The 21279-nt window shown below is 44.4% G+C and overlaps 1 protein-coding gene across 20 annotated transcripts in view; it reads right to left on the reverse strand.

Annotated features, from left to right (window-relative positions):
- Positions 1-21279, reverse strand: part of ADGRL3 (adhesion G protein-coupled receptor L3) — an 817914-nt gene that overhangs the window by 73494 nt on the left and 723141 nt on the right. For all 20 annotated transcript variants that reach the window (XM_030565478.1, XM_030565475.1, XM_030565466.1 and 17 more), the window contains 4 exons: positions 21069-21278; positions 16882-17102; positions 3280-3346; positions 1692-1783 (listed from right to left, as the gene is read on the reverse strand). In XM_030565478.1, coding sequence (XP_030421338.1) covers positions 1692-1783; positions 3280-3346; positions 16882-17102; positions 21069-21278 — 590 coding nt within the window. The remainder of the gene's footprint in view (positions 1-1691; positions 1784-3279; positions 3347-16881; positions 17103-21068; position 21279) is intronic.

Here is a 21279-nt window from a genome sequence, read left to right on the forward strand (position 1 = left end):
GCCAGACAAAAAACAAGGAACCTTAGGCTTAGTCTACGCTACATAGCTGTCGGCTAACAGTGTGAAAAAAATCACACGCAGTAGCAGCCATAGCTATGCCAGTAAAAGCCCTAGTGTAGGCACAGTGACACCAGAAACAAAATCCTTCTCCTGGTACCGCTGATCTCCTTACACCAGTATAGCTATACTGGCAAAGCACACGTAGCTCTGACAAGCCCTTAGACTCAACCCCATGGGGCTCAGAGCAACCCTGCAGAATGCCCTGCTCTTCACCTGTCAGCCTAGGCTCCCCCTTCCTCACTTCTCAGAACAGATGCCTCTGTGGCCATGCTGCTTGGTTGATGGCAAAGTGACGCTTCGCTCCCCTCCTCTGCGGATTGGATGTTAATGCCTAGTGTCGCTGCTCTATTGCACCACCCCTGCAGAATTACCAGGAACCCCCACATCTCCGGGGTCACTGGTGGCTTGTGGGGAAGGGTGAGGAGCACTTTGCAAAGCTTCTGCTCCCCTTCTGCAATTTCCAGCGGCTCTGGGCGCTGCCCTTCGCCATGCCCACCACTGCTACAAAGAGCCAGTCTTTGGAATCGGAAAGCTGTGCTGGGGGCACTGCTGGGGCACTTCAAACCCCTGTCCAGCTTGAGAATTTCACAGTGCAGCATAACCTAGTTTAAAGGAAAGCATCATCTGCGAGAGCAGATATAGCTGCAACAACAATAACCTCTTGGAGAAACGTGCTCTTCAGTCATTATATGAGTTCCCTTCCTGTCCTCTCCCTCCCCTCACCTGTCAAAGCAGGGATGTGAGAGCCCTTTAGTGGAATCAGATATTGTTCTGCTTTGCTCTATGCACAATAAAGTGCTGAGGCTTACCATTTCCTCCTCACAAAGTTCATTAGATGGTCTTATTAATTAGCTGACTCCACACCCTATCACACACTGCCACCTGAAATCTCACTTGCATTTGTAAAGCATGCAATTAAAGCCATAGGCAATGTCACAGGCAGGCACTGCCGGGCATTAATATTCTATTCAATCAATAGCTAGACCATATGATGCTGTACCTTGGATGCTCACCAAAGTAAAGAACAATATACGGGCTGTGCAGAGAGCACAAAAATTTGATCTTAGGAACTCCAGTGTAAATCTGGAGCAGCGCCACTAAAGCCATATGGGTTACTTTAGGTTTGGACTCAGGGCAGAATAAGAGCCGATAAATCTACTGCAGAGAGAAACCAATCAGAAGTAGGCCGTGGCACTCAAAACAGGGAGAAGTAATAGCAATCCACACTTCCACTCCTTTTCTACACAGTACTAAAATAGTAATTGCCAAACTGTAATTCCATTTTACATTAGCTGCAGTTCCATCTTACTTTAAAGAACCTGGCCACTGTCTTTTTCAGTATGGGCACACACAACTGTGCTATGCAAAACTGAATAAAAACTGCCACCACTCATCTTAAATACACTTTAATACCGGGACCCTTTAAAGACAGGCCTTCATCCTCATTCATCCGTTCTTGCTCATAATAAACCACTTCTGCAGTCAAAAACAGGATCACATGAGATAAAGACAATGCATCACCCCTTCTTGTCATTTCTGTCAGGGGGTTAGTTACAATATACTCTGTTCAAGGAGTAAAGGAGCTGTAAACAGCAAAAGAGAGAGAGAAGGGGGGAAAAAAAGCCACTTACTTGATATTGTCGAGACAGCCAGATTCAGGTTTCAGGATGGCAGTATGATGGAACATTTTATAGAGAGCAATCCCAAGGAAGATTACATTAAGCTGGAATAAAAAAAAAAAAAGAAGAAAAAAAAGGTTGTGTTACACGGCAGAACTGGAGGAGGGGGAAGTGAGTCTTTTCTTTGTAACAGATGAGTTGCTCTGGGAAATTAGTTCTCACTACAGTTTTATAGAGACTAAATCATAGATGATTGCCTAGTATTCTATAAAGGCAAGGCAGCTTGCCGAATGAGAGAGCAGCAATACAATAGAGATCCACAAAGCTGTGGTGCTGGATGAAACCAGCCTTTACACCAACAGCAGTGTTTCAAGCGATGTAATGGAAAATTAAAAAAATGTTTGCTGTAACTGCTCCTCTGCAGCTGTGCGGGTGCATAGTGATGACAAACCATTCCAGGTTTGTTGTTCACCTGCTCCCATAGAAAGGAACACAAGGCCTGCCCTCACCCAGGGTAGGGGGGAGTATACATTTTCAAATACAGCGTAACTTGGGAGATGCATGGGCAAGTGAATGTTAAAGAGACACTACGGTGTAATGACTGGGAAAAAGAGGTTGGTCTATGCTGGAAAAGATAGATTGTGATTCACTAGCTCTACGCTAGAGTGGCTCCCAGTGACTGGAAATGAGTTACCAAAGACCCAGACGAGAGGCAGCAATCACACAGAGAGAGGCCTTTTATAAATGTATTTAATAAAAAATATAGATTAATGGTTCTGTACAGAAACGTACAACACACGCAAGCCACTACATCCTTCAAATGGCACGATCCCCTGATTTGCACACAACTGGGCTGTTTTTGTGTTTGACATATGATAGTCACTATAGATTTAGCAAGTAGCACAGGCCTCAATCTGGATGGCTAATGAAACACTCTGGATTGAAATGAGAACCAGCTACAACGTCTGCATTGAAATGAGTATGCTCATTCCTTACTCTGTTGGCTGAACTACTTTATATTTAAAACAAAGCATGATTTATGTAAGCCTTATTGCAGTGATTTCAGTATAAGCAATCTCCAGCTGTCTCTACAGTATGGTTCTTTACCTTCTTGCTATGTTATCTGATATGGTGACAAAGTGTGTTAACTGTGAAGTTACACTTATTTTGTTTTAACTTCTAAAGCAAGAGAAAAAAATCTTTTCCATTTTTGACTTCACTCTTATTTCAGATTTCCCTTTGTGCATAAATGATGTATTGCTTCACTCTGGAATTCAAAGAGATGAGCATACAGTGATGTCAAAATAGAGACCAGCGCTTCTAAACGTCTGATAACATCAAACAACCTTTGCAAGAGACTATTCTGAGCAAGTGTCCACAGCACAAGTTCGTAGTGTAACATACTTTCCTTTCTCCAACAGCTTTTGATCAAGTATTTCAGAATGCAAGGAGTCTCTTACAATGAGTGTCTAATTGCTTGTGTTAGGTGGGGTCAGATAAGAACATGCTTTTCCCAAATTAATCTATGTAAATTCAAGATATAGAGTAGAAGTTTTATTTCTTGACCTGGGAGATGGAGTAGTTAATTAGGAGTTCTTACCATAATTATCAAGGTCGCCGGTCCTATAAAGCTCCAAATGAAGTAGGTGTCAAGTCTGAGCCAACATCTGTAATGAAACACAGGGGACAGAAGGCATTCAAGGACTGCGCGCAGGACATACATCAAGAGTGAACGAGTGACAGAGAAGAATGTGAGCCACAAACCATTCCACTGGGAGACAGGAAATATTACATTGCTTGTTCATTTAAATGCTGAATTATGTGCCCAATTTCTGACAGTGCTATTGATGGAGGAAGATAATTACCTCTGGAGGAAGCAGGAGGGAAAAAGGCACAGGGCCTAGTTGCTAAGGCCTTTTGCATCTGTCATAGAAAACCTTATATTAAAAAAAAAAGTGGGGGGGAGAAGGAACTATGAGCAGCCATTAAATCTCTTAGCTTCTCCCCAATTATGATGCAACACAACCTGCCAGTCAACTGTCAAACGAGCTGACGTTTTTCTGTCAAGAAGATCTGAGGAAATTTGGTGCAAAAAGGAAATACATTTTGGTACTGGAGGATTGACGATTAGATTGATTACATTCAGCAGCCTCACCTTAGAGGTTTTACCGCCCTGAACCTCCCGAGTGCATTGTTGCCACTAGTGTTTCTAAGGTTGCAAACGATCTTCAGTATCACATAAAGCTGATTCATGACCTAAAACTAAATTATTAATCACTTAATTTCAGCTGCACTTAATACTTCCCCAATTTTTAAGGCCCCTGGGAAATTATATTTCCATTCCTAGTTCATTCAAGATGACAGGAAGATAAAATGGAAGTGACTAGTTACAAGACGGATGAATATAAATTCTGAGGAAGCTACATATGATGTTTAAAATAATAATGTCTTGTCGTGTTTGTCACGTTACTCATTAAAGTTGTGCTTATAAGGGGAAAACTACTAAATTGTAAAAAAATACTTTTACCCTTGAAATTAAGTGGATTTCCTAATTAAATAAAGTGACTACTATTGTGCATATCAATTTATCCTGACAGTGTAAGACAGCAGTTCTGATCCTTGGGTCTGGTTAGGTCCTAGTCAACGCAACTGAACTCCACAAGGAATCCAAGAAACATAGGGCTGCAAGGAACCTCCAGAAGTCATTTCACCTATCATCTTGCACCAAAGAAGGGCCAAGAAACTTGGACCATATCTCACAGGTGTTTGTCTAATCTGCTTTTAAAAACCTGTTCCACAACTTCGCTTGGTAACCTCTTCCAATACTTCCTTAGTTTCTCTAGTTAGAAAGTTTTTTCTTTTATCAAGCCTAAATCTCCCTTGTGCAGATTAAGCCGATGAGCACAGGGGTCTGTGCCAGCCGATCCAGAGATGGGGTCAAAGCCTAGAATTGAAATGCTACGGTGAAAACAACCATCTCTTTCTACACTGAAGAATTGTAGGATTCACAAAATCAAAAATTAAACCGTCAAATTTCAGAACTGTAGAAAATTCAGGTGTGTTCTCAACTTTACCAACCTACAGCACCTCTCCGCTGCTGGCTTCTTTGGGCTGCATGCAGGGTACATATGTAGGTAGCTCTGTAGCATAGGTATAAATAGCAGCGCAGACTGTGAGCCATGACTGAAGAGGGAGGCTATGTCCACAAGTACATACTTTATGTGGCTCTCTACTCACCCAAGCAGTGCCTCCCCTTCCTACACTACTATTTTTGGCAGTGCAGTGTCCTGCTGCCTCTGCTCTGTGGAACCTTTCACATCTGGCACAGGGAAAGGGTCTGACAGTGGAGGAAAGACTCCACCAGCTCCCTGCTCCTGGAACCTTTCCCCTCTACTGGGAAAGACTCTGGAAGCAATGAAAGGCTCTGGCAGCAGTCAGATGCTGAGGCCTTTTTTCACTGCTTCCCCCTGCCAGAGCCTTTCATTGGCACGTGTAGCTACATGTCGCAACATGGACGCAGGCTGCTTGTCACTGTGGCGGGTAGCTACATGTACCCTACATACTGCCACCAGCAGTGTGTAGTGCAGATGCAACCTTAGAGTCTGAATGGCTATGCAAAACCAAAACTGGAGTGCAGAGAGATTAAAAAAGAGTTGCTACTTAGGATCTAACTCCTGAATTGGAACTGAAGCTATTCATCAAAATCTGAATGTGAGAGACACACTGAAAAGGCTTTTTTAATATTGAGACAGGAGTTCTGGATTTCTGCTGCCTTAGTTGACATTAAAACTGCTTTAGGTACGTCTGGCAGTAGCTGAGCACGAGTGATTTCCAACCCTTTTTGTTTTAAAATGTATTATTACGTGTATTGCTGTAGCTTTCAGAACCTCTAGCAGAGATCAGGCCCCACCACGCTAGGTGCTCTATAAACACACAGGCAGACCTAGTTCTGGAGACCTTACTGTTGAAACTGACTAGACAGACAAAGCTAGTATTATTATCCATATTTTACAGATGGGGAACTGAGGCAAAGAGACAAAATGCTTTGCACAAGGTCTCAGAGCAGGTGTGTTGGCAGAGGCAAGACCTGAACTCATGAATCCTTGTCTAATATCTTAACCTCAGGAACGTCCTTCCTTTCAAAGCATGTTTCACTGGGGCGGGTCGACGGAGCAACAGCAAACCTATACCAGAAAGTACTGGATGCTGATGAAGACCTTGAGAAGCTTTGGATCCATCCAGTCAGGCTACACCATATAGCCCCGCTGAAGTCGAAGGAGTTATGCAAGCCAAGGATCTGGCCCTTTGTTCATTTTACTTGATCATTTTTTGGTTGACAGGTAATTATTTGGGGAAGTGTAGAATAACACTGGGACTCTAAATTCACTCAGGAACACAGGATCTGCCAAACCCATCACTGATGCTGTACCTTATAACAATATTGTCAGTTAAGGATAGGGTATTTTTTGTGATTTTAAAATAAAAATTCTCCAAGTATTTCAAACTGTATCATACATTTAACAGGGAAAGCATCTGTCAGCAGGCAAAACGACCACATCTCACTGCCTCTGCAAATCCTGCTAAGCAGGTGGAGGGAGCATGGCACATTTACAACTGCAAAGCAAATTGTTCCTCCTTGAGTACTTAGAGTTTTACTAGCTCTTGGTGAGCAGGGTGGCAAAACTCCCTTTTTTAGCTTGATGGCCATATGGCCACAGCCGCTGGTGCTGTTTTTGGCCACAAACTCTCTCATCATAGGTCTCTGACCTATACACTGTTTCTCAAGTCGAGCATCGTGCCCTTCCCATCCACCGGCAGCCCCGCAAACCATGCATCCTGGCTGCTTATATGCCTCACCTGCAAAACTGTGATACGGTCCCAGAGCCAGATTCTTCCCTGGTGTAAGTTAGCACAGCTCCATTGACTTCAATGGACTGTGACTAATCATGGATTGTGAACAGTGAGGGGCATGAAGATGGCTGATTCCCACAGCTGTTTAGAACCTGAAGGAAAGTTTGAGAGTGGTGTCTTCTTGTATTTGCTAAGCTCTAGTTATCAGCACTACCATCAGGCAGTGAAAACAGGGCTTTCCACTGAATTCTGCATAATCCAGAAAAGCATGTTGATGAACACATTTCTTCTTCTCTGCTAGAAGGCTACCCGTGTTTACCTTTCCCATTCTGTCTTAATTACAGGGACAAATACAACACTGCAAAAGGAGGAAAAGGGTTACTGTGAACTCAAGGGAAGAACAAAGCGAGTGACTTCTTTTGTGAGCAGCCAAGTCCGTTAGTGGCTCAATGAGAAGTGTGCAGTGTTGAGCTCTTTTGAAAATCTGGCGCACAGATTCCAGCGCACAAATCTCGGTCATGGGGCGGATTCTGGGGCAGATTCTGTGGCTGTGGAATGGCCAAGATCCACGTGTATTATTTTTTACTATTTGCACTATGATAACACCTAGCCAAACCATGGTCACACTGTGCTAGACATATACAAACACAGAGTAGGAGGCTGTGCCCACCCTGACACGCTTACATGCCACACAGACAAGACTGGAGCACAGACTGTCAAGATTAGCAAAGGTTCTTTTTGCCACGCAAACCTTAAAGGTTGTGTTGCAATTCTGCAGTTGATCTAATGGAAAGGTATCTTTCTAAGAAACCAAGTACCGTCTCTTGAATGACTAAGATGGAACTCTGCAGTAATATGTCTAATCCATAAGGGGGTTAAAAAGTCAATCTTTTTGTGGTCATTTTATAGTGATGTAACTTTGAACCCATTTAGTCAGACCTCATTAGAAATGCAAATTAAGAACAAAACATCAAAACTTGAGCATCCTGCCAATTCGTTCACAGAGATGTAAATCGCTAATAAGACAAGTACCACACTGAGCTTTTCTTTCCTTAAAAACAAAAGCACAAACACAACGAACTGAATAAATGAACTCCTTGAAACAAGGAAGCAATCAGGCAACTCAGCTCCAAAAGTTGCTAATCTCAGGCTGCGGAACTGCTTCTGACCCTGGTACACAGCTACAATCTGAACACTGACTTGTAAAAATGCAAGTTTATATTCCAACAGCCATTAAACAAATGACATGCTTCTGCTTTTAACACAATGCATATCATATGATCCGACATTCCATGGATGCTCCATGCCCCATACATTTTACAATCAACATAACCATTCCCTTCTTCTCCAAAGAGATGAACAGACACATTCAGTGCTGTGCTATTAAGGTGCTGTGGGGCATTGCTTTTCTTCACCTTTTAATTTCCTTCCTCGCACAGTGACAAGTTAGCTATATTCAACCAAGGTTTTTTTGCAAGTAATAAAGGCTACAAAGGGTTTGCTCTGTTTTCAGCATGAAGAGAAATCAAACACTAAAGTATCCCTAGTGTGCATTAAATGGAACCAATAAACAATCATTAGCTGCCATTGGACCATAACATTTGAAGAGATCTAAGTGATCATACCCTTCATGGGAGTTTGGGAGTTTGCTTCATATAGCTATAGAGCCTCCATCACGGTGTGTGGTAGCAGTAATTGGATACGTATGTATAATACATGCCTTTGAAGGGCGGAATATGCATTCTCTTCTTACTACATTTCAGTGTCCACATTGCTCCCATGGGCCTGAGCAAGCAGGGAGCATGTAGTGTAAAAACTGAAGATAAAACAAGCGCACTGCCCTATCAAAGGCATACCCTGTAGTTCGCAGTTATTTTTCAACAATATGATGATGCCTAAAATATAGGTAGCTGGAAGCTGAAAAGGACTAAGCTAGAGGCTGTGACTTTATAATAGTTTTATCATTGTTAACTGATATCCAGATTTATCGCATCCCAAAACCAAACCAAAAGAAAAGGTACATATAGTCCTAGCCTGATGCAGAAAGGACTTGGCTCACCACGGGATGAGTTTACCTACAAGTATGTTGAAAACAAAATACTAAGATGTTCAATGCCTCATTCCTCTTCTGTGAGCTCTGTAATGGGCATCAGTATAGAATACATGGGAGGTTATGGTGATAGCACAGTTCATTGTTATTGGGTTTGGCTAGCCACATTACTTAAGGGAGTTATGCAGGTCGTCCCAAAAGAGAGCCAGTTAAGGCCCTGATCCAGCAAAACATTTAAGTATCTCCCTAAACTTAAGCATGTAAGTAATTCCATTGAATTCAACAAGACAACTCACATGCTCAAAGTTAAGCACATGCATTAATATTTTGCTAGATGGAGGCCACCATCTAAAACGGGCGTCAATCAAACCTTTCTGCCACCTGCATACCCTCAGGTATTTTGCTCACACTACATTATAGGGAAAAGTTATTTTCAACATTTTTAAAAAAACAGTTTAAACATTCCCCCTTCCTTTCGCAGATCCGCCCAACACACAGCTTGACACTTGGTCTGGGGACTAGAAGGAAGGATTTGGCCATCAGAGAGGCCAGAACAAAGGATGTAGCATCAACAAACTCAATCTTATTTTGCAGCTAGACTAGAGACCAGTTCCGGGTGGTGATTTGTTTGTTGTTCATGATGTTTGCTTTCAATTATCTGGAAGAGCTTCAATTTTCTCACCCTGCTAAGAAGGAGACCTAGCCTGCACTAACTGTTCATGACCTACCATCCCTGTTAGCTAGAGTTCTAGAAATAACCGTATAGATGTTGCAACCCCATCAGCTTGAGCTTGGGTGGCTAGCCTGAGTCCCCACCGGAAGCCACAACTTCCACACTGTTTTTTTTAGCACCCTAGAGCAAATCCTGCTAGGGTGAGTCTGGCTACCCACGCTGGGAAGCTCACTCCTCGCTGTAGTGTAGACACACCCACTGTCTGCAATGGGATTCTATCCATTTCACCTTTACATAAGAGACAACACAGAGCCGGGCAGAGAAGCTCACATTTTTTTGCTAATCTAGGTGCATTGTTAAATATCGTGTATTAGGGATGATGGGTAAAACAAGGCTAAATCCTGCTCAGCTAGCTGTCATGGATAGCCCTGTTCAGGCCCAAATGGGGAAATCTTTTAAGGTAATCAACATGCAGCTGCCTAGTTGCAGATCATAAACCAAAGTAATTAGCCCCAGTCTCATAATCTGGCTGGTGTGAACTACTCCTAAAAAGTCAATGCCAGCTCCTAATGTAATTAAGTTTAAAATAGGATCACTATTGAACAGCTACTGCAGGATGTCAATATGAATACCAGAGCATAGGATGCTCTGGAAAACCATAAACAACACATGATTAATAAGGGAATAAAGCAGGAGCAAATGACCATTTCTGACAGTATAATCTGGGCATGTGTTATACTAGCAGCAGATTAAAAAACAAACAAACCACAAAATCATACATTAGGCATCTAAGCTGATCATTCAGACACATATGATTACTGTGACCAAATGTTAGACAGAAAAACACATTTTCTAAATAATGTTAGAAACTCTATAAGCTCTGTTTAAAACAAATACCAAATAGGGGGATGCAAGAATATATTCTGCAGATTGTCTCACAAAGCAAGCAACTTCTCACAATTAAATTACGTATGCCTGGCATATAGTTCACCACAAATTCTGATCAGTTCTACCCTTCTAATAACATTATACAGTAAAATACATCATCATCCATCAACCAGATGGAGCATGTTAGTTATACAAAACATCTAGCATGTTTTTATTTTCCACTGTTAGAATATGATAAAATTGCCCACTCTGAAATTACAGATTATAAACAAATACTTTATGCTCTATAAGTGTTTGCATAATATTTTATGTGTGTGTATATTAAATAGTGAGACAAAATTATGGTATAGCCAAGAAAGGAGGTTTTTCTGGCTTGAATATACAATGGCTGCATTACTCAGAGGTGGAAAAATTATGCAGTTCAACCCAGCTGCGGGTCAATAGAACGTTCTATATGTGCCTCATCTGATACAGAGAAATTATTGTTAGTAGAGGTGATTGGAAAAAGTTTTTCCTGTGGACAAATTTCTATTTTTCAGTGAAAATTTGAATATCAAAACATTTTTGTTCCAAACTGAAATATTTTAACTTTGAAATGCACCATGGTGTATTATGGGAGTTGTAGTTTGGGTGATTCATGCACCCATTCTCCACTATAATCCAAACTCCTTGGTCAGACGATATTTCCCACAATGCACTATGATATCAACTCATGATGAGGGGCAGATGTAGTCAGGATGATGAACTTAGTCCATAAAGGAGAATGGGAGGAGGAGAAAGGACTCAACTGATCTACAACTCCCATGAGGCACTGCAGCAGCAGATCCAAATCAAAATATTTCAGGTTTGAGCATTCAAGTTTGTTCATGAAAAGCTCTGAGCAGACTGTTTTTGTGAAAACATTCACTTTATCAAAACCCCAATTTTCTAATACAAAAGCAATTTGGACAGAAATTTTCCACCAGTCCTCATAAAAGGGTGTTTTCATTAGTGTGACTGTTGCTATTTTCGTATCGTCTCAGCTGTAAAGCCAGACAATATTAGTGCATGTGTGAGGAAGAAATCAAAATAATAACTAATACACTTGAGAAATCTCTACGATTTTCCATATATAGTACTAAAAGGTTATGTTTTTAAGGTCTGATATTTCAAGAACCATCAAGGTAATAAGCAAGTGCTAAAATTGAAAGTGGAAATCAACAGCCAATTTTTCTACCTTTAAGGATTCAAGCAGAGATGGAAGACAATCTTTTTGCGATCTTGGATGGGTGACGTGTTTGGAGTGACAGTTTTACTGGATTTTACAAGCTAAATTCTCAGTTGTATACACCAGTGTAAACCTGAAGTAAATCCACTGAAGCCAATACAGTTATTTCACATTTCTAACAATGTAAATGAGAAGAAAATCTGCTCCTACTTGTTACAATTTTCCTAGCCCCTCGGTTTTTGTGTTTGTTACTGACATGTGGTGTAGTAACAATAACAGCTGTAACTGGCCTGTACCCATGTCATACATGGAATATGTTGCTTTAAAATTCTCCCCTGCCAGTTTCCATTCTAATCCATGGTTTTTGCGGCTCATCGCTCTGAAATTTTCCAACTGCCGTCCCTATACAAAGGTGACTTTTTATTTTTTTTAAAGTTGGAGAAAAATGGGTCAGTCATTCTCAGAGCACCAGAGGACAGGAATTATGACTTTCTGGAACATTATTATTAATGGTTTCCATTGTTAACAAAGTCCTTGTGATAATCTAAGTGGGTAGAAAGTTAAATTTTGGCGGGCAAATAAGTCTCACTGAAGAGTGTTGCAGTGTTCTGCTGTTGTTTCCTTTCGATTCCCTCCATGTTACGATCCTTTGGGACCTGCCTGCCATACATGCTCTGCACATTTTGCGCTGGCATTTTTGCTAGATTTGTGCACAGCTAAGGAAATGTGTGTTCCATGTGCATGTGGCTAATCCAGCTGTGCCATGAAAAGGGGTAATGGATGCACTTGTGCTGAGCCCCTGCCTCACCTTATCCCTGGCAAAATCGGTAAGGTGCAAAAACATCAGAGAGGGCTGTGGTGCTCGTTGTGAGGCATGCAGTAGGGATTCTGGTGCTGATACACTTTGGGAGCTCAGGAATATGGTTTACTGCAAAGACAACCCTGAGACACTTATTGTCTCTTCTATTCTTTAGATCTGAAGGCAGGTCTATGGTGAAACTCCTTCGATTAGCTTGATAGGGACCTTGGCATCTATAGACAAATTCTTGAAAATGTACTCTCCCCTACCTGATGCTGTGCGTACCATTCAAAGATCCCCAAATGTAACCCTTCTATAAAGGCAGGTAAGCCTTCCACAAGCCTTTCTGTTACAACGAATATGTTTGAAACGATTTTTGAATGTTCAAAGAAGACTATTGTCTCAAAACCGAACTCACACCCGCAGACTGCACACAAAGCAAATGTTCAGCTGCAATCCAAGTTCATCTCCTGATATCGTAACGTAAGATAAGCAGTTCTGCTAGATTACAGAGTCACTCCAGCAAAGAACTAGAAGCATCTATGCTGCTATAGTTTTTGGGTGGAGATTTTGCAACTGGCACTACTGCAGAACTAGCTGGCACTACGGCTGTGCCTTGAGCTGTTGTCACGGAGAGCTCTGCGGCCCCACTGGCTCGCTGGTTTGCCTGCCTTCTCTTTGTGCCTGCATCTTTGCCAAAAAGAATGGGAAAATATAGGCCTCACAAAAGAAATTGAAATAATAATAAAATACATTGCTACTGTCATTGTAAGGGAGCCAGCAGAGAAAATCAAAGGCTGAAATTTCCTTTTGTTTGCCATTAGACAGTGTTGCATGATAATCTGAATTGTGCTTTGATACCAGTTTCAGTATTGATGAAAACATTTTAAAATGTTCATAATTATAACTGATCTAACTATCCCAACTTGCAAAGAGTCTAATACACTCTCCAGTCACTGCCTATTATGCTTGACAGCCCTGGTAATTGTGCAGAAGATAGTTTTTAGAAATGCAGTGGTCCATCATTTAAATGAGAAACACTCTTTTCTTAGAGAAGAGGGACAGTCTTGTGGCTAAGGTACTGGACCAATACTCAGGAGACTGGTACCCTTGAGCAAGTCACTTTGTCTCTCTCTGCTTCCATTCCTCATCTGCAACCCTTCCTTCCCCCACCATGTGTCTGTCTTGACTATGCAGACTGTAAGCTCTTTGGGGCAGGGTCTGGCTCTTACTGTATGTTTGCAGAGCGCTTAGCACAATGGGACCTGGCACAGCTGAGACCTCCAGGTGCTCGCCTAATAAACACAAAGATAATAAGAGAGTATAACATGGCAGGGTTTCTCCCCAGCTTCCAAGGATAGCCTGCCATGCCCAGTCTCCTTTAAGCAGGTTTACCATCCAAATAAAAACCAACAAAACAGTCCCTCAGCTCACCTTGTGTCCTAGGGTTTCATGGTCTCCCCTTCCCAGGGTTTTCTGGTGTCCCTACTCCTTGCAGCTTCACAGTCCCTGCCAGCCCCTTATCTTTCTGGAACACCAGAGCCAGGCTTCCTTTCTTAGCACCAGGCCGCCTGTTCCAGGGACCCTCCACTCCCGAATGGTTTCTCTGCCCCTGCACAGCATGTCCCAATCACTGCTCCCCTTCCTGCCCTCTAACAGGCCTTTAGAGCCCCAGGGATAGCCCTGCTTCCTTTAACTGACTCCGTCGGGCCCAGCTGCTGTAACACGGGGGCAGTGGTCCTGATCTACTCACAGGGACCAGCTATTTCATGATAATGAGGCATGACACATTCATTTCAACTCAAATTTTCTGAAGAGGTAGAAAAACTGGTCATTCGTCCCTAAAACACAGGTCTGAGATTTGGGTGCCAAGTTCTTTTTCTCATCTGAATGTGGAGGGGAGCCGGTGCCCCTAGAAATGGTGGGAGGAAGGTTGCCTCTTCCTCCTGACTGTGTGAAAACTCCCTGCCCATCAGACACATGGGAGGCTGGGCAGAGGAGCTGACTGAGTTCCTGTCGAATCTCACTCTCTCAAGCACTGGAAGCAGCGGCTGGAGGCGGCACTCTGCTGGCTGGCCTCTCTGAGCTGTGGAACCTCCTTCTCTTTGGAGGGTGGCCAGAGGCAGCACAAGGCTAGGTAATAAGGTAATAATTGGAGATATACCCAATCTCCTAGAACTGGAAGGGACCTTGAAAGGTCATCAAGTCCAGCCCCCTGCCTTCACTAGCAGGACCAAGTACTGATTTTGCCCCAGATCCCTAAGTGGCCAACTCTAATGGAGAGGCAGTGGGGCCCCGGGTTCCTCAGAGCCAGCATGGAGACACTTGGGGTATGCAGGGATGACAACACTCCTCAGATGCAGCTAGTTGTTGCGGGACTCACCTGTACTGGGGGCTGAGCCCCTGGCTCCCTTCATGGAATCCGGCACTAAAGCCCTCCCCAGACCCTCCTTAATGAAAATATCCCTGTGAATCTCAGCCAAGGGGGACAGCTGTGTGTGGGAGGCAGTGGTCTATGAGACACATACCCCTTTTGCAGGTATGAGGCCAAGTCCTGCTATGGGTCATGGCTGTGTAGTGCCTGCAGACCAATGCCCAGCCCAGCACATAGGTGAACAGAGGGTTTCAGTGACCCTGCCGGGTCCAGAGATGGATGTGGTAGAAGGGCTACTAGGATTAGGGCTGGCTCTAGCCATTTCACCGCCCCAAGAACGGCGGCGTGCCTGCGGAAGCTCCATCGGAGCCGCGGGACCAGCGGACCCTCCGCAGGCACTCCTGCGGGAGGTCCACCGGAGCCGCCTGCTGCCCTCTCAGCAACCGGCAAGAGTGCCCCCCGCAGCATGCCATCCCTAGCACACGCTTGTCGCCCTGGGGCCTGGAGCCGGCCCTGATTAGGATGAGCAGAAGAATGGAGAACCTACGTTATGAGAGGAGACTTAAGGAACTTGGCTTGTTTAGCCTAACCAAACGCAGGCTGAGGGGAGATAGGACTGCTCTCTGTGAATATATCAGAGGGACAAATACTAGGGAGGGAGAGGAGTTATTTAAGTTAAGGGCCAATGTTGGAACAGAAACAGATGTTTGCTTGAAATTAGGTGACGGTTTCTAACCATCAGAGGAGTGAAGTTCTGGAACAGCCTTCCAAGGGCAGTGGTTGGGCCAAAAAAACTAACTTGTTGTAAGAATGAGCTTGATAAATGTATGGAGGGGGTGATATGCTGCGATTACCTACCATGGCATGTGGCTCATCCACGATGGCTATTAACAAATACACCCAACAGCCAGTGATGGGACCCTAGAGGGGGAGGGCTCTGAGTTACTACACTGTGCCTGGTGGGTCTCACCACCAGAGTCCAACTGATCACCATATTTGGAGTTTGAAAGGAATTTCCCCCCAGGTCAGATTGGCAGAGACCCTGGCTGTTTTTTCACCTTTTTCTGCGGCATGGGGCACGGGTCACTTGCAGGTTTAAACTAGTGTAAATGGTGGATTTTCTGTAACTTGAAGTCTTTAAAACAAGATTTGAGGACTCCAGTAACTCAGCCAGAGGCTAGGGGTCTATTGCAGGGGTGGATGGGTGAAGTTCTGTGACCTGCGATGTGCAGGAGGTCAGACTAGATGATCATGATTGTCCCTTCTGGCTTTAAAGTCTATGTCTTTGGGCCAGCATCCAGAGGAAGCAGTACTGACATCGGGACTCCCTCAGGCTCAGGACAGCGGTCGAGCACAGATATCCAAGGGGCTCAGGTGGATAAGGGACATGTGGAAAGGAAAGCTGGAGAGCTTGCTTGTTTAGGGGTTGGGAGGTGGGGGTTAGCATGGTAAATGGATCTGCTCACTTTCACTCACTGCCAATTAAAAACCTATTCATGCTCTTTCCTGTTTTTTCCAGCAGGGATCTGGCCTCTGTGGCAGCCCCTGGGTTGCAGATGAGCCCTGGACAATGCCAGAGAGGTTACAGCAGACCATATTGTTATGGCCAGTACAAGTGTTTCCTGGTTTTGAACTGTTAAATCATTCAATGACCATTTCCCAGTGTTTCTTCTGCGCGTGCCAAGGAAGACCAATCAGACCATCTTCTCTTAAGCTGAGAAATGTCTGGTATAATGTTTTCCTTTCAAAATCTGCTAGTCACGTTTTTTATATTGCACTTGGTCCCTATTCTTGGTTGTAGTGTTTCCCAACAAAGCCGACACCAACTAAGCAGCACTTCACCCACTCTCTTGCCTGCCAGCAAAAAGGGCGCAGTGACCATTCAGCAGCATGTCATCCTGTGGCCCTTATAAGAATCTCAGTGCAATGAGTACACGGGCTGGGGATGTGTGTGTTGCACTTGCCTAGACCTTGTATATGGTCTTGTCAGGCCTAACTTTCAGCCTGTTCACACCTGCACGGCTGTTGAAACCAGGAGTCATTCTGGAGCAATCCCATAGGCTCCACTGCCAATGCATAATTACTTCTGGCACACAGCCATTACCAGAGCAGATGTGGGTCATAGTTAGTAAAGGGATAAGCACAAAACAGATTAATAACAGTGAGGGCCTGACCCAAAGCTCACTGAAGTCAACGGGAGACTTTCCTTTGACTCCAATGATCTTTGGATCAGGTCCTTAATTTCCCAGTCTAGTTCTCATCAGAGCCCACAGAAACTGAGCAGATCCTTCCCCAGACAAGATCCACAAACAACCATTGCTTCTCTTTCACAGGTCCAAGTGTGGCAGAGTTCAACTCACACTTTATCTGTGCCATAGCTCCTGTAGTCGACCGCCGCTGACACGGCCACGATGAGTGCGGGCATCCCGTAGCCAACCAGATAGAAGTACTTCCTTCGCGAGTGTTCACTCTCAAACACCTCCACCAGCATGATGTACAGCTGCACCCCCTCCAGGAACATCCAAGTGAACGCCGCCAGGAAAAAGAAGTGCAGGAGGGCAGCAAACACAGCACAGGCGATCTGGGAGAGTCCAAAATAAAACAGAGGCAGAGGTTTGCTCCCATACAAAATTGTTACAATCATCGTAACAAAACCACTGATGTCCTTGGTTATTGCACACGATACTAATCCTAGAATCTCTCTGTGTATGTGTATAAATATATATATGTGGCTGTAGCTTACCCAAAGAAACTTATGTTCTGTGCACATTATGCTAAGCATATCATTGGCTGAAACCCCTGTACCCAGCTCCTGCACTCCCACAATATCAAACTGGATTCTTAGTAGGGGACATATTCAGATTCAAATCATTGACGCAATTGTTCCCTGCTTCTCATAAAACAGGATTAACACACAAATATTCTAACGCCTTGGTTTAATAAATAGACATTATATGAGAACAAAAACTCAGATCACTTTAAATATCTTTATACTTAAAATGTAATCTAAATTTATATGAGAATGTATATTTATGTTATATATGTCTATAGTATATACATATGTATTATAGACACACGCATGTATATATTTATATACATGTGCATGTGTATAATTCTCTTTTTATGTAGATTTGTATAATATGTGTGTTATACATGTAGTATTATATATAAACTCATACATTATTTACACAAAAACACACACACATATATGCATGTGTTTGGATTCCATGGCTTACTGCCTCAATACATCAGGGGCTTGTGTTGAGGAATCATAAAGACCATGCTTCTATTTCTGATGCCTCTGTTGAATATTGTTGTGTGGGCAAGTTTCCAGATGTTGACAACCCATGCAAATGCTCTTGGGTGCTGTCAGCAGGGCCGGGTATATGCTGCGGGCTTCATTGCTCAGTACTTTTAGTGAGGGGATGAGATAAGGGAATTTAAAAAAAAAAGTCAGGAAAGAGGAATGTGAAAATACAGATTCCAGTGCAAGAGCTTATTTCACACACATCCACTGAGATCCAACTGGCCCTGAACAAACACAGTGCTGGGAACAAGCCTGCGCTGACAAGGGGATGGACAACATAACCTCAGTGATCTCTGCTATCTCCAGTTTCTCCCCAGCGCCATGGGGCTCTAGCCCAGGATTTCTATTGTATTTTACCCGGCCATGTGCTAGAGGCAGCCCATGCTCCTACAAAGAGAGTGAACATGTTGGTATACCACTAAAAAAATGGTGAAAAGGTGAAAACTCCCTGCTGCAACAGGTTGCTAGTGAAAAAGGTGTCAGTAACAATGAGAATACACTAGCCAGGACTGAAGGAGTGCCCCTACGTTAGGGAAGGATCTCCTGGCTTTGAATATGGAGTATATGCAGTGGCTGTTTGGGGAAAATGAAGACTGGAACCTTGGCAAAGCATATTTCTAGAGACACTCACCAAGGGGCGGGGATGCTTTTGCAAAGGAGCACACCATTTCTACATGGAATTTAAAACCACAAAGCACATGCTATTTGTCTATTTCACAAGGAGATGGAATTACTGAAATGCTTCTTCAATAAGGGCACTGACACATGATTTGTGCTGGGCCTTCCAAGGAACCTAACGGAATAAGGCACCCAAACCATGTTAAAGGTCAATAGGAGTTGGACACCTAACTCCCTTAGGCACCTTGGAAAAGCCTAGTGTCAGGGCAGCCTTGATCCCATCAAGGTAAATGTTCATTTTGCCACTGATCAAAAGAGTAAGGTCAGGCCCTCCCCTTTTATACGCTAATGGATGGTTCTGGAGGAGTGAAAGGAAAACCTGCCTCTCCCACTGGCCACACCAGCAGCAGAGCTTTGGGAAGCACGGCAGGTGACTGAACCGGTTAGGGCTTTTGGTTCAGCTGCCATCGGGCCTGACCGTCCCAGATTTTGGTGTGCGGAGATCTGTAAAGCGCTCTGAGATCTGCTGATGAAAAGTGCTGTGTAAGAGCTAGGCTTTGGTAAGTGATTAAAATTCTCTGCTTAGCAGGTGCGTAAGGGCAGCAACTATTGATATAGTCCATAATAGCCAGAGAAATACTGTACTCCAGCTTTGCTGCTGGCACATGGCGTGTGGGTGTGAATCTCAAGTCCAGCCTCTGTGGAGTATGCGGCACAAAGATCACTTCCCTGGGCCTTGCATGGACTGGAGTAAAACTTCATGGGCTGTTGGGAACCCACAGCCCCAACCCCTGCCCTTCCTATCAGCAATCCACGGCCCTGACCCCTTCCTGCCACCAACCCACAGCCCAAACCCCTGCTCTTCCTGCTGGTAATCCACAGTCCTGACCCCTTACTGCCACCAATCCACAACCCCTCCCCTTGTCCTTCCTGCCAGCAACCCACAGCCCCACCCCCTGCCCTTCCTGCCCCCAACCCACAGCCCTGCCCCCTGCCCTTCCTGCCACCAACCCACAGCCCCGCCCCCTGCCTTTCCTGCCAGCAACTCACAGCCCTGCCCCTGGCCACCAACCCATAGCCCTGCCCCCTGCCCTTCCTGCCACCAACACACCGACCCACCCCTTGTCCTTCCTGCTGGCAACCCACGTCCCTGACCCCTTCCTGCCACCAACCCACAACTCTGCCCTTCCTGTAGGGAACTTATGGCTCCACCCCTCCTGTCATGAACCTACAGCCCCACCACTTCCCTTCCCGTCGGGAACCCACAGCCGCACCCCTGCCCTTCCTGCCAGCAATGCCCTCTCTTCTTTGGTGCAAAGAAGAGAGCCGCTGCAGTACAGAGCTCCAGAGCACAGGGGCTAAAGCATCCCCAGTTCGCTCTTCCTGGGTCTGGCTTCCGCAGGAATGCATCATTTCTGCTACATATCAGGCCTTAGCTGCCTATGGAGGGAGGACAGGATCTGTTCCTCTGTGTATTTCTCTGAACGATGGCACAGTCAATAAGGGAGTTGAGGTTCCAGTAGATGTTCTTAGAACTCAATCATCATGCAAGGTGCTGAGCCATCCTGATGGGTGTTGAGCACCCTCCACACCCACTGACTTCAATGGCAGCCGAGGGCAGTGCACACAACATGGGGAGCCCAGCAACCAGGAGGATTGAGCATCAGGAGCAGCTATTGGAACATCACTGTCACGTAGGCTTAGCCATTCTGATGAAGATGCCATCCTGAATGGGACTGCGGGGATGAAAATGGCGAATGTGTAATCACTACAGTAATATTTCTGTCAGTCTGCAGGGCTCCACACAGGTGACTGCTTGTATATGGTGTATGCTTCCCCTGCTATCTAGTGTGTCACAGGCATTTTTTAGTCAGTAGAATACAGCAGACTGAACGTCAGAATTTGTTCATTTCAAAGCTTAGAACCAAGAGATTTGTAAACCAAATTGCTTCACAGATGTCAAAGGTGCTAATCCTTAGTCTTCACCAAGTTTGAAGGCTTTTTCTTTAAAAAGAGCCATTTCGATGTATGTGAGCCCAGACAGAGCACCTGAAATAGTCTTGTGAAAAATGCCTTTTTTCCCTTTGGATTTTTTTTTTTTTTTTTGCTCAAGTTGAGGTTTTCTCAAACACAGCCAGATGGAGTTTAACGCACTCAGAAACATTCAAGCGGAGAACAAACAGTAGGAATTTCAGCCCCCAAGGACAATTTGTTCAGGAAATCATATGGGCGTGATCGGAAGCCTACAGAAGTAAACGGAAAGTTTCCTATTGACTTCAATAAGCTTTAGATCAGAAAGGAGGGCTTACAATAGAAAGCATCTTCTTGAGAATTACTGTGTTGTTGCTGGGGAAACATGAAACAACACACACCTTTGGTGTATACGTTTTAAACAGACATCTGGGCCAAAATCTTGGCCCCACTGATGTCAATGGGGATTTTGCCACTGAGCATAAGGGACTAGGATTTCGCCCTTGGTTACCAAACAGGACCCCAATCCTGCAATAGGATGAGCATGAGTGTAGGGTGTATCCACATTCATATTTCTCCAGGATCAGGCCCAGCTAACTCCATTGGAAGGTGGGAGGAGATGTTTCCATATTTCTATGCCAAATATCTTACTGGCTGATCTGTTCGATTGATCCCGATGAGGAAGAGGAGCTCGGCCACAAAGAGGCTGATGCACAAGTTTTTGTGAATTGTGTTCCTGTCACTCTGGAGCCCGCGGAAAAAGCAAAAGGTGAAGATGCAGATCAGGAGGCAGACGAGTGACAGCAGAATGCCGACCCACGTGATAACATCCAGGAGCAGGTCGTGAACTGTGTCGCTGTGC

This window comes from Gopherus evgoodei, chromosome 5 (assembly GCF_007399415.2).
Source record: "Gopherus evgoodei ecotype Sinaloan lineage chromosome 5, rGopEvg1_v1.p, whole genome shotgun sequence".
NCBI classification, from domain to species: Eukaryota; Metazoa; Chordata; order Testudines; family Testudinidae; genus Gopherus; species Gopherus evgoodei.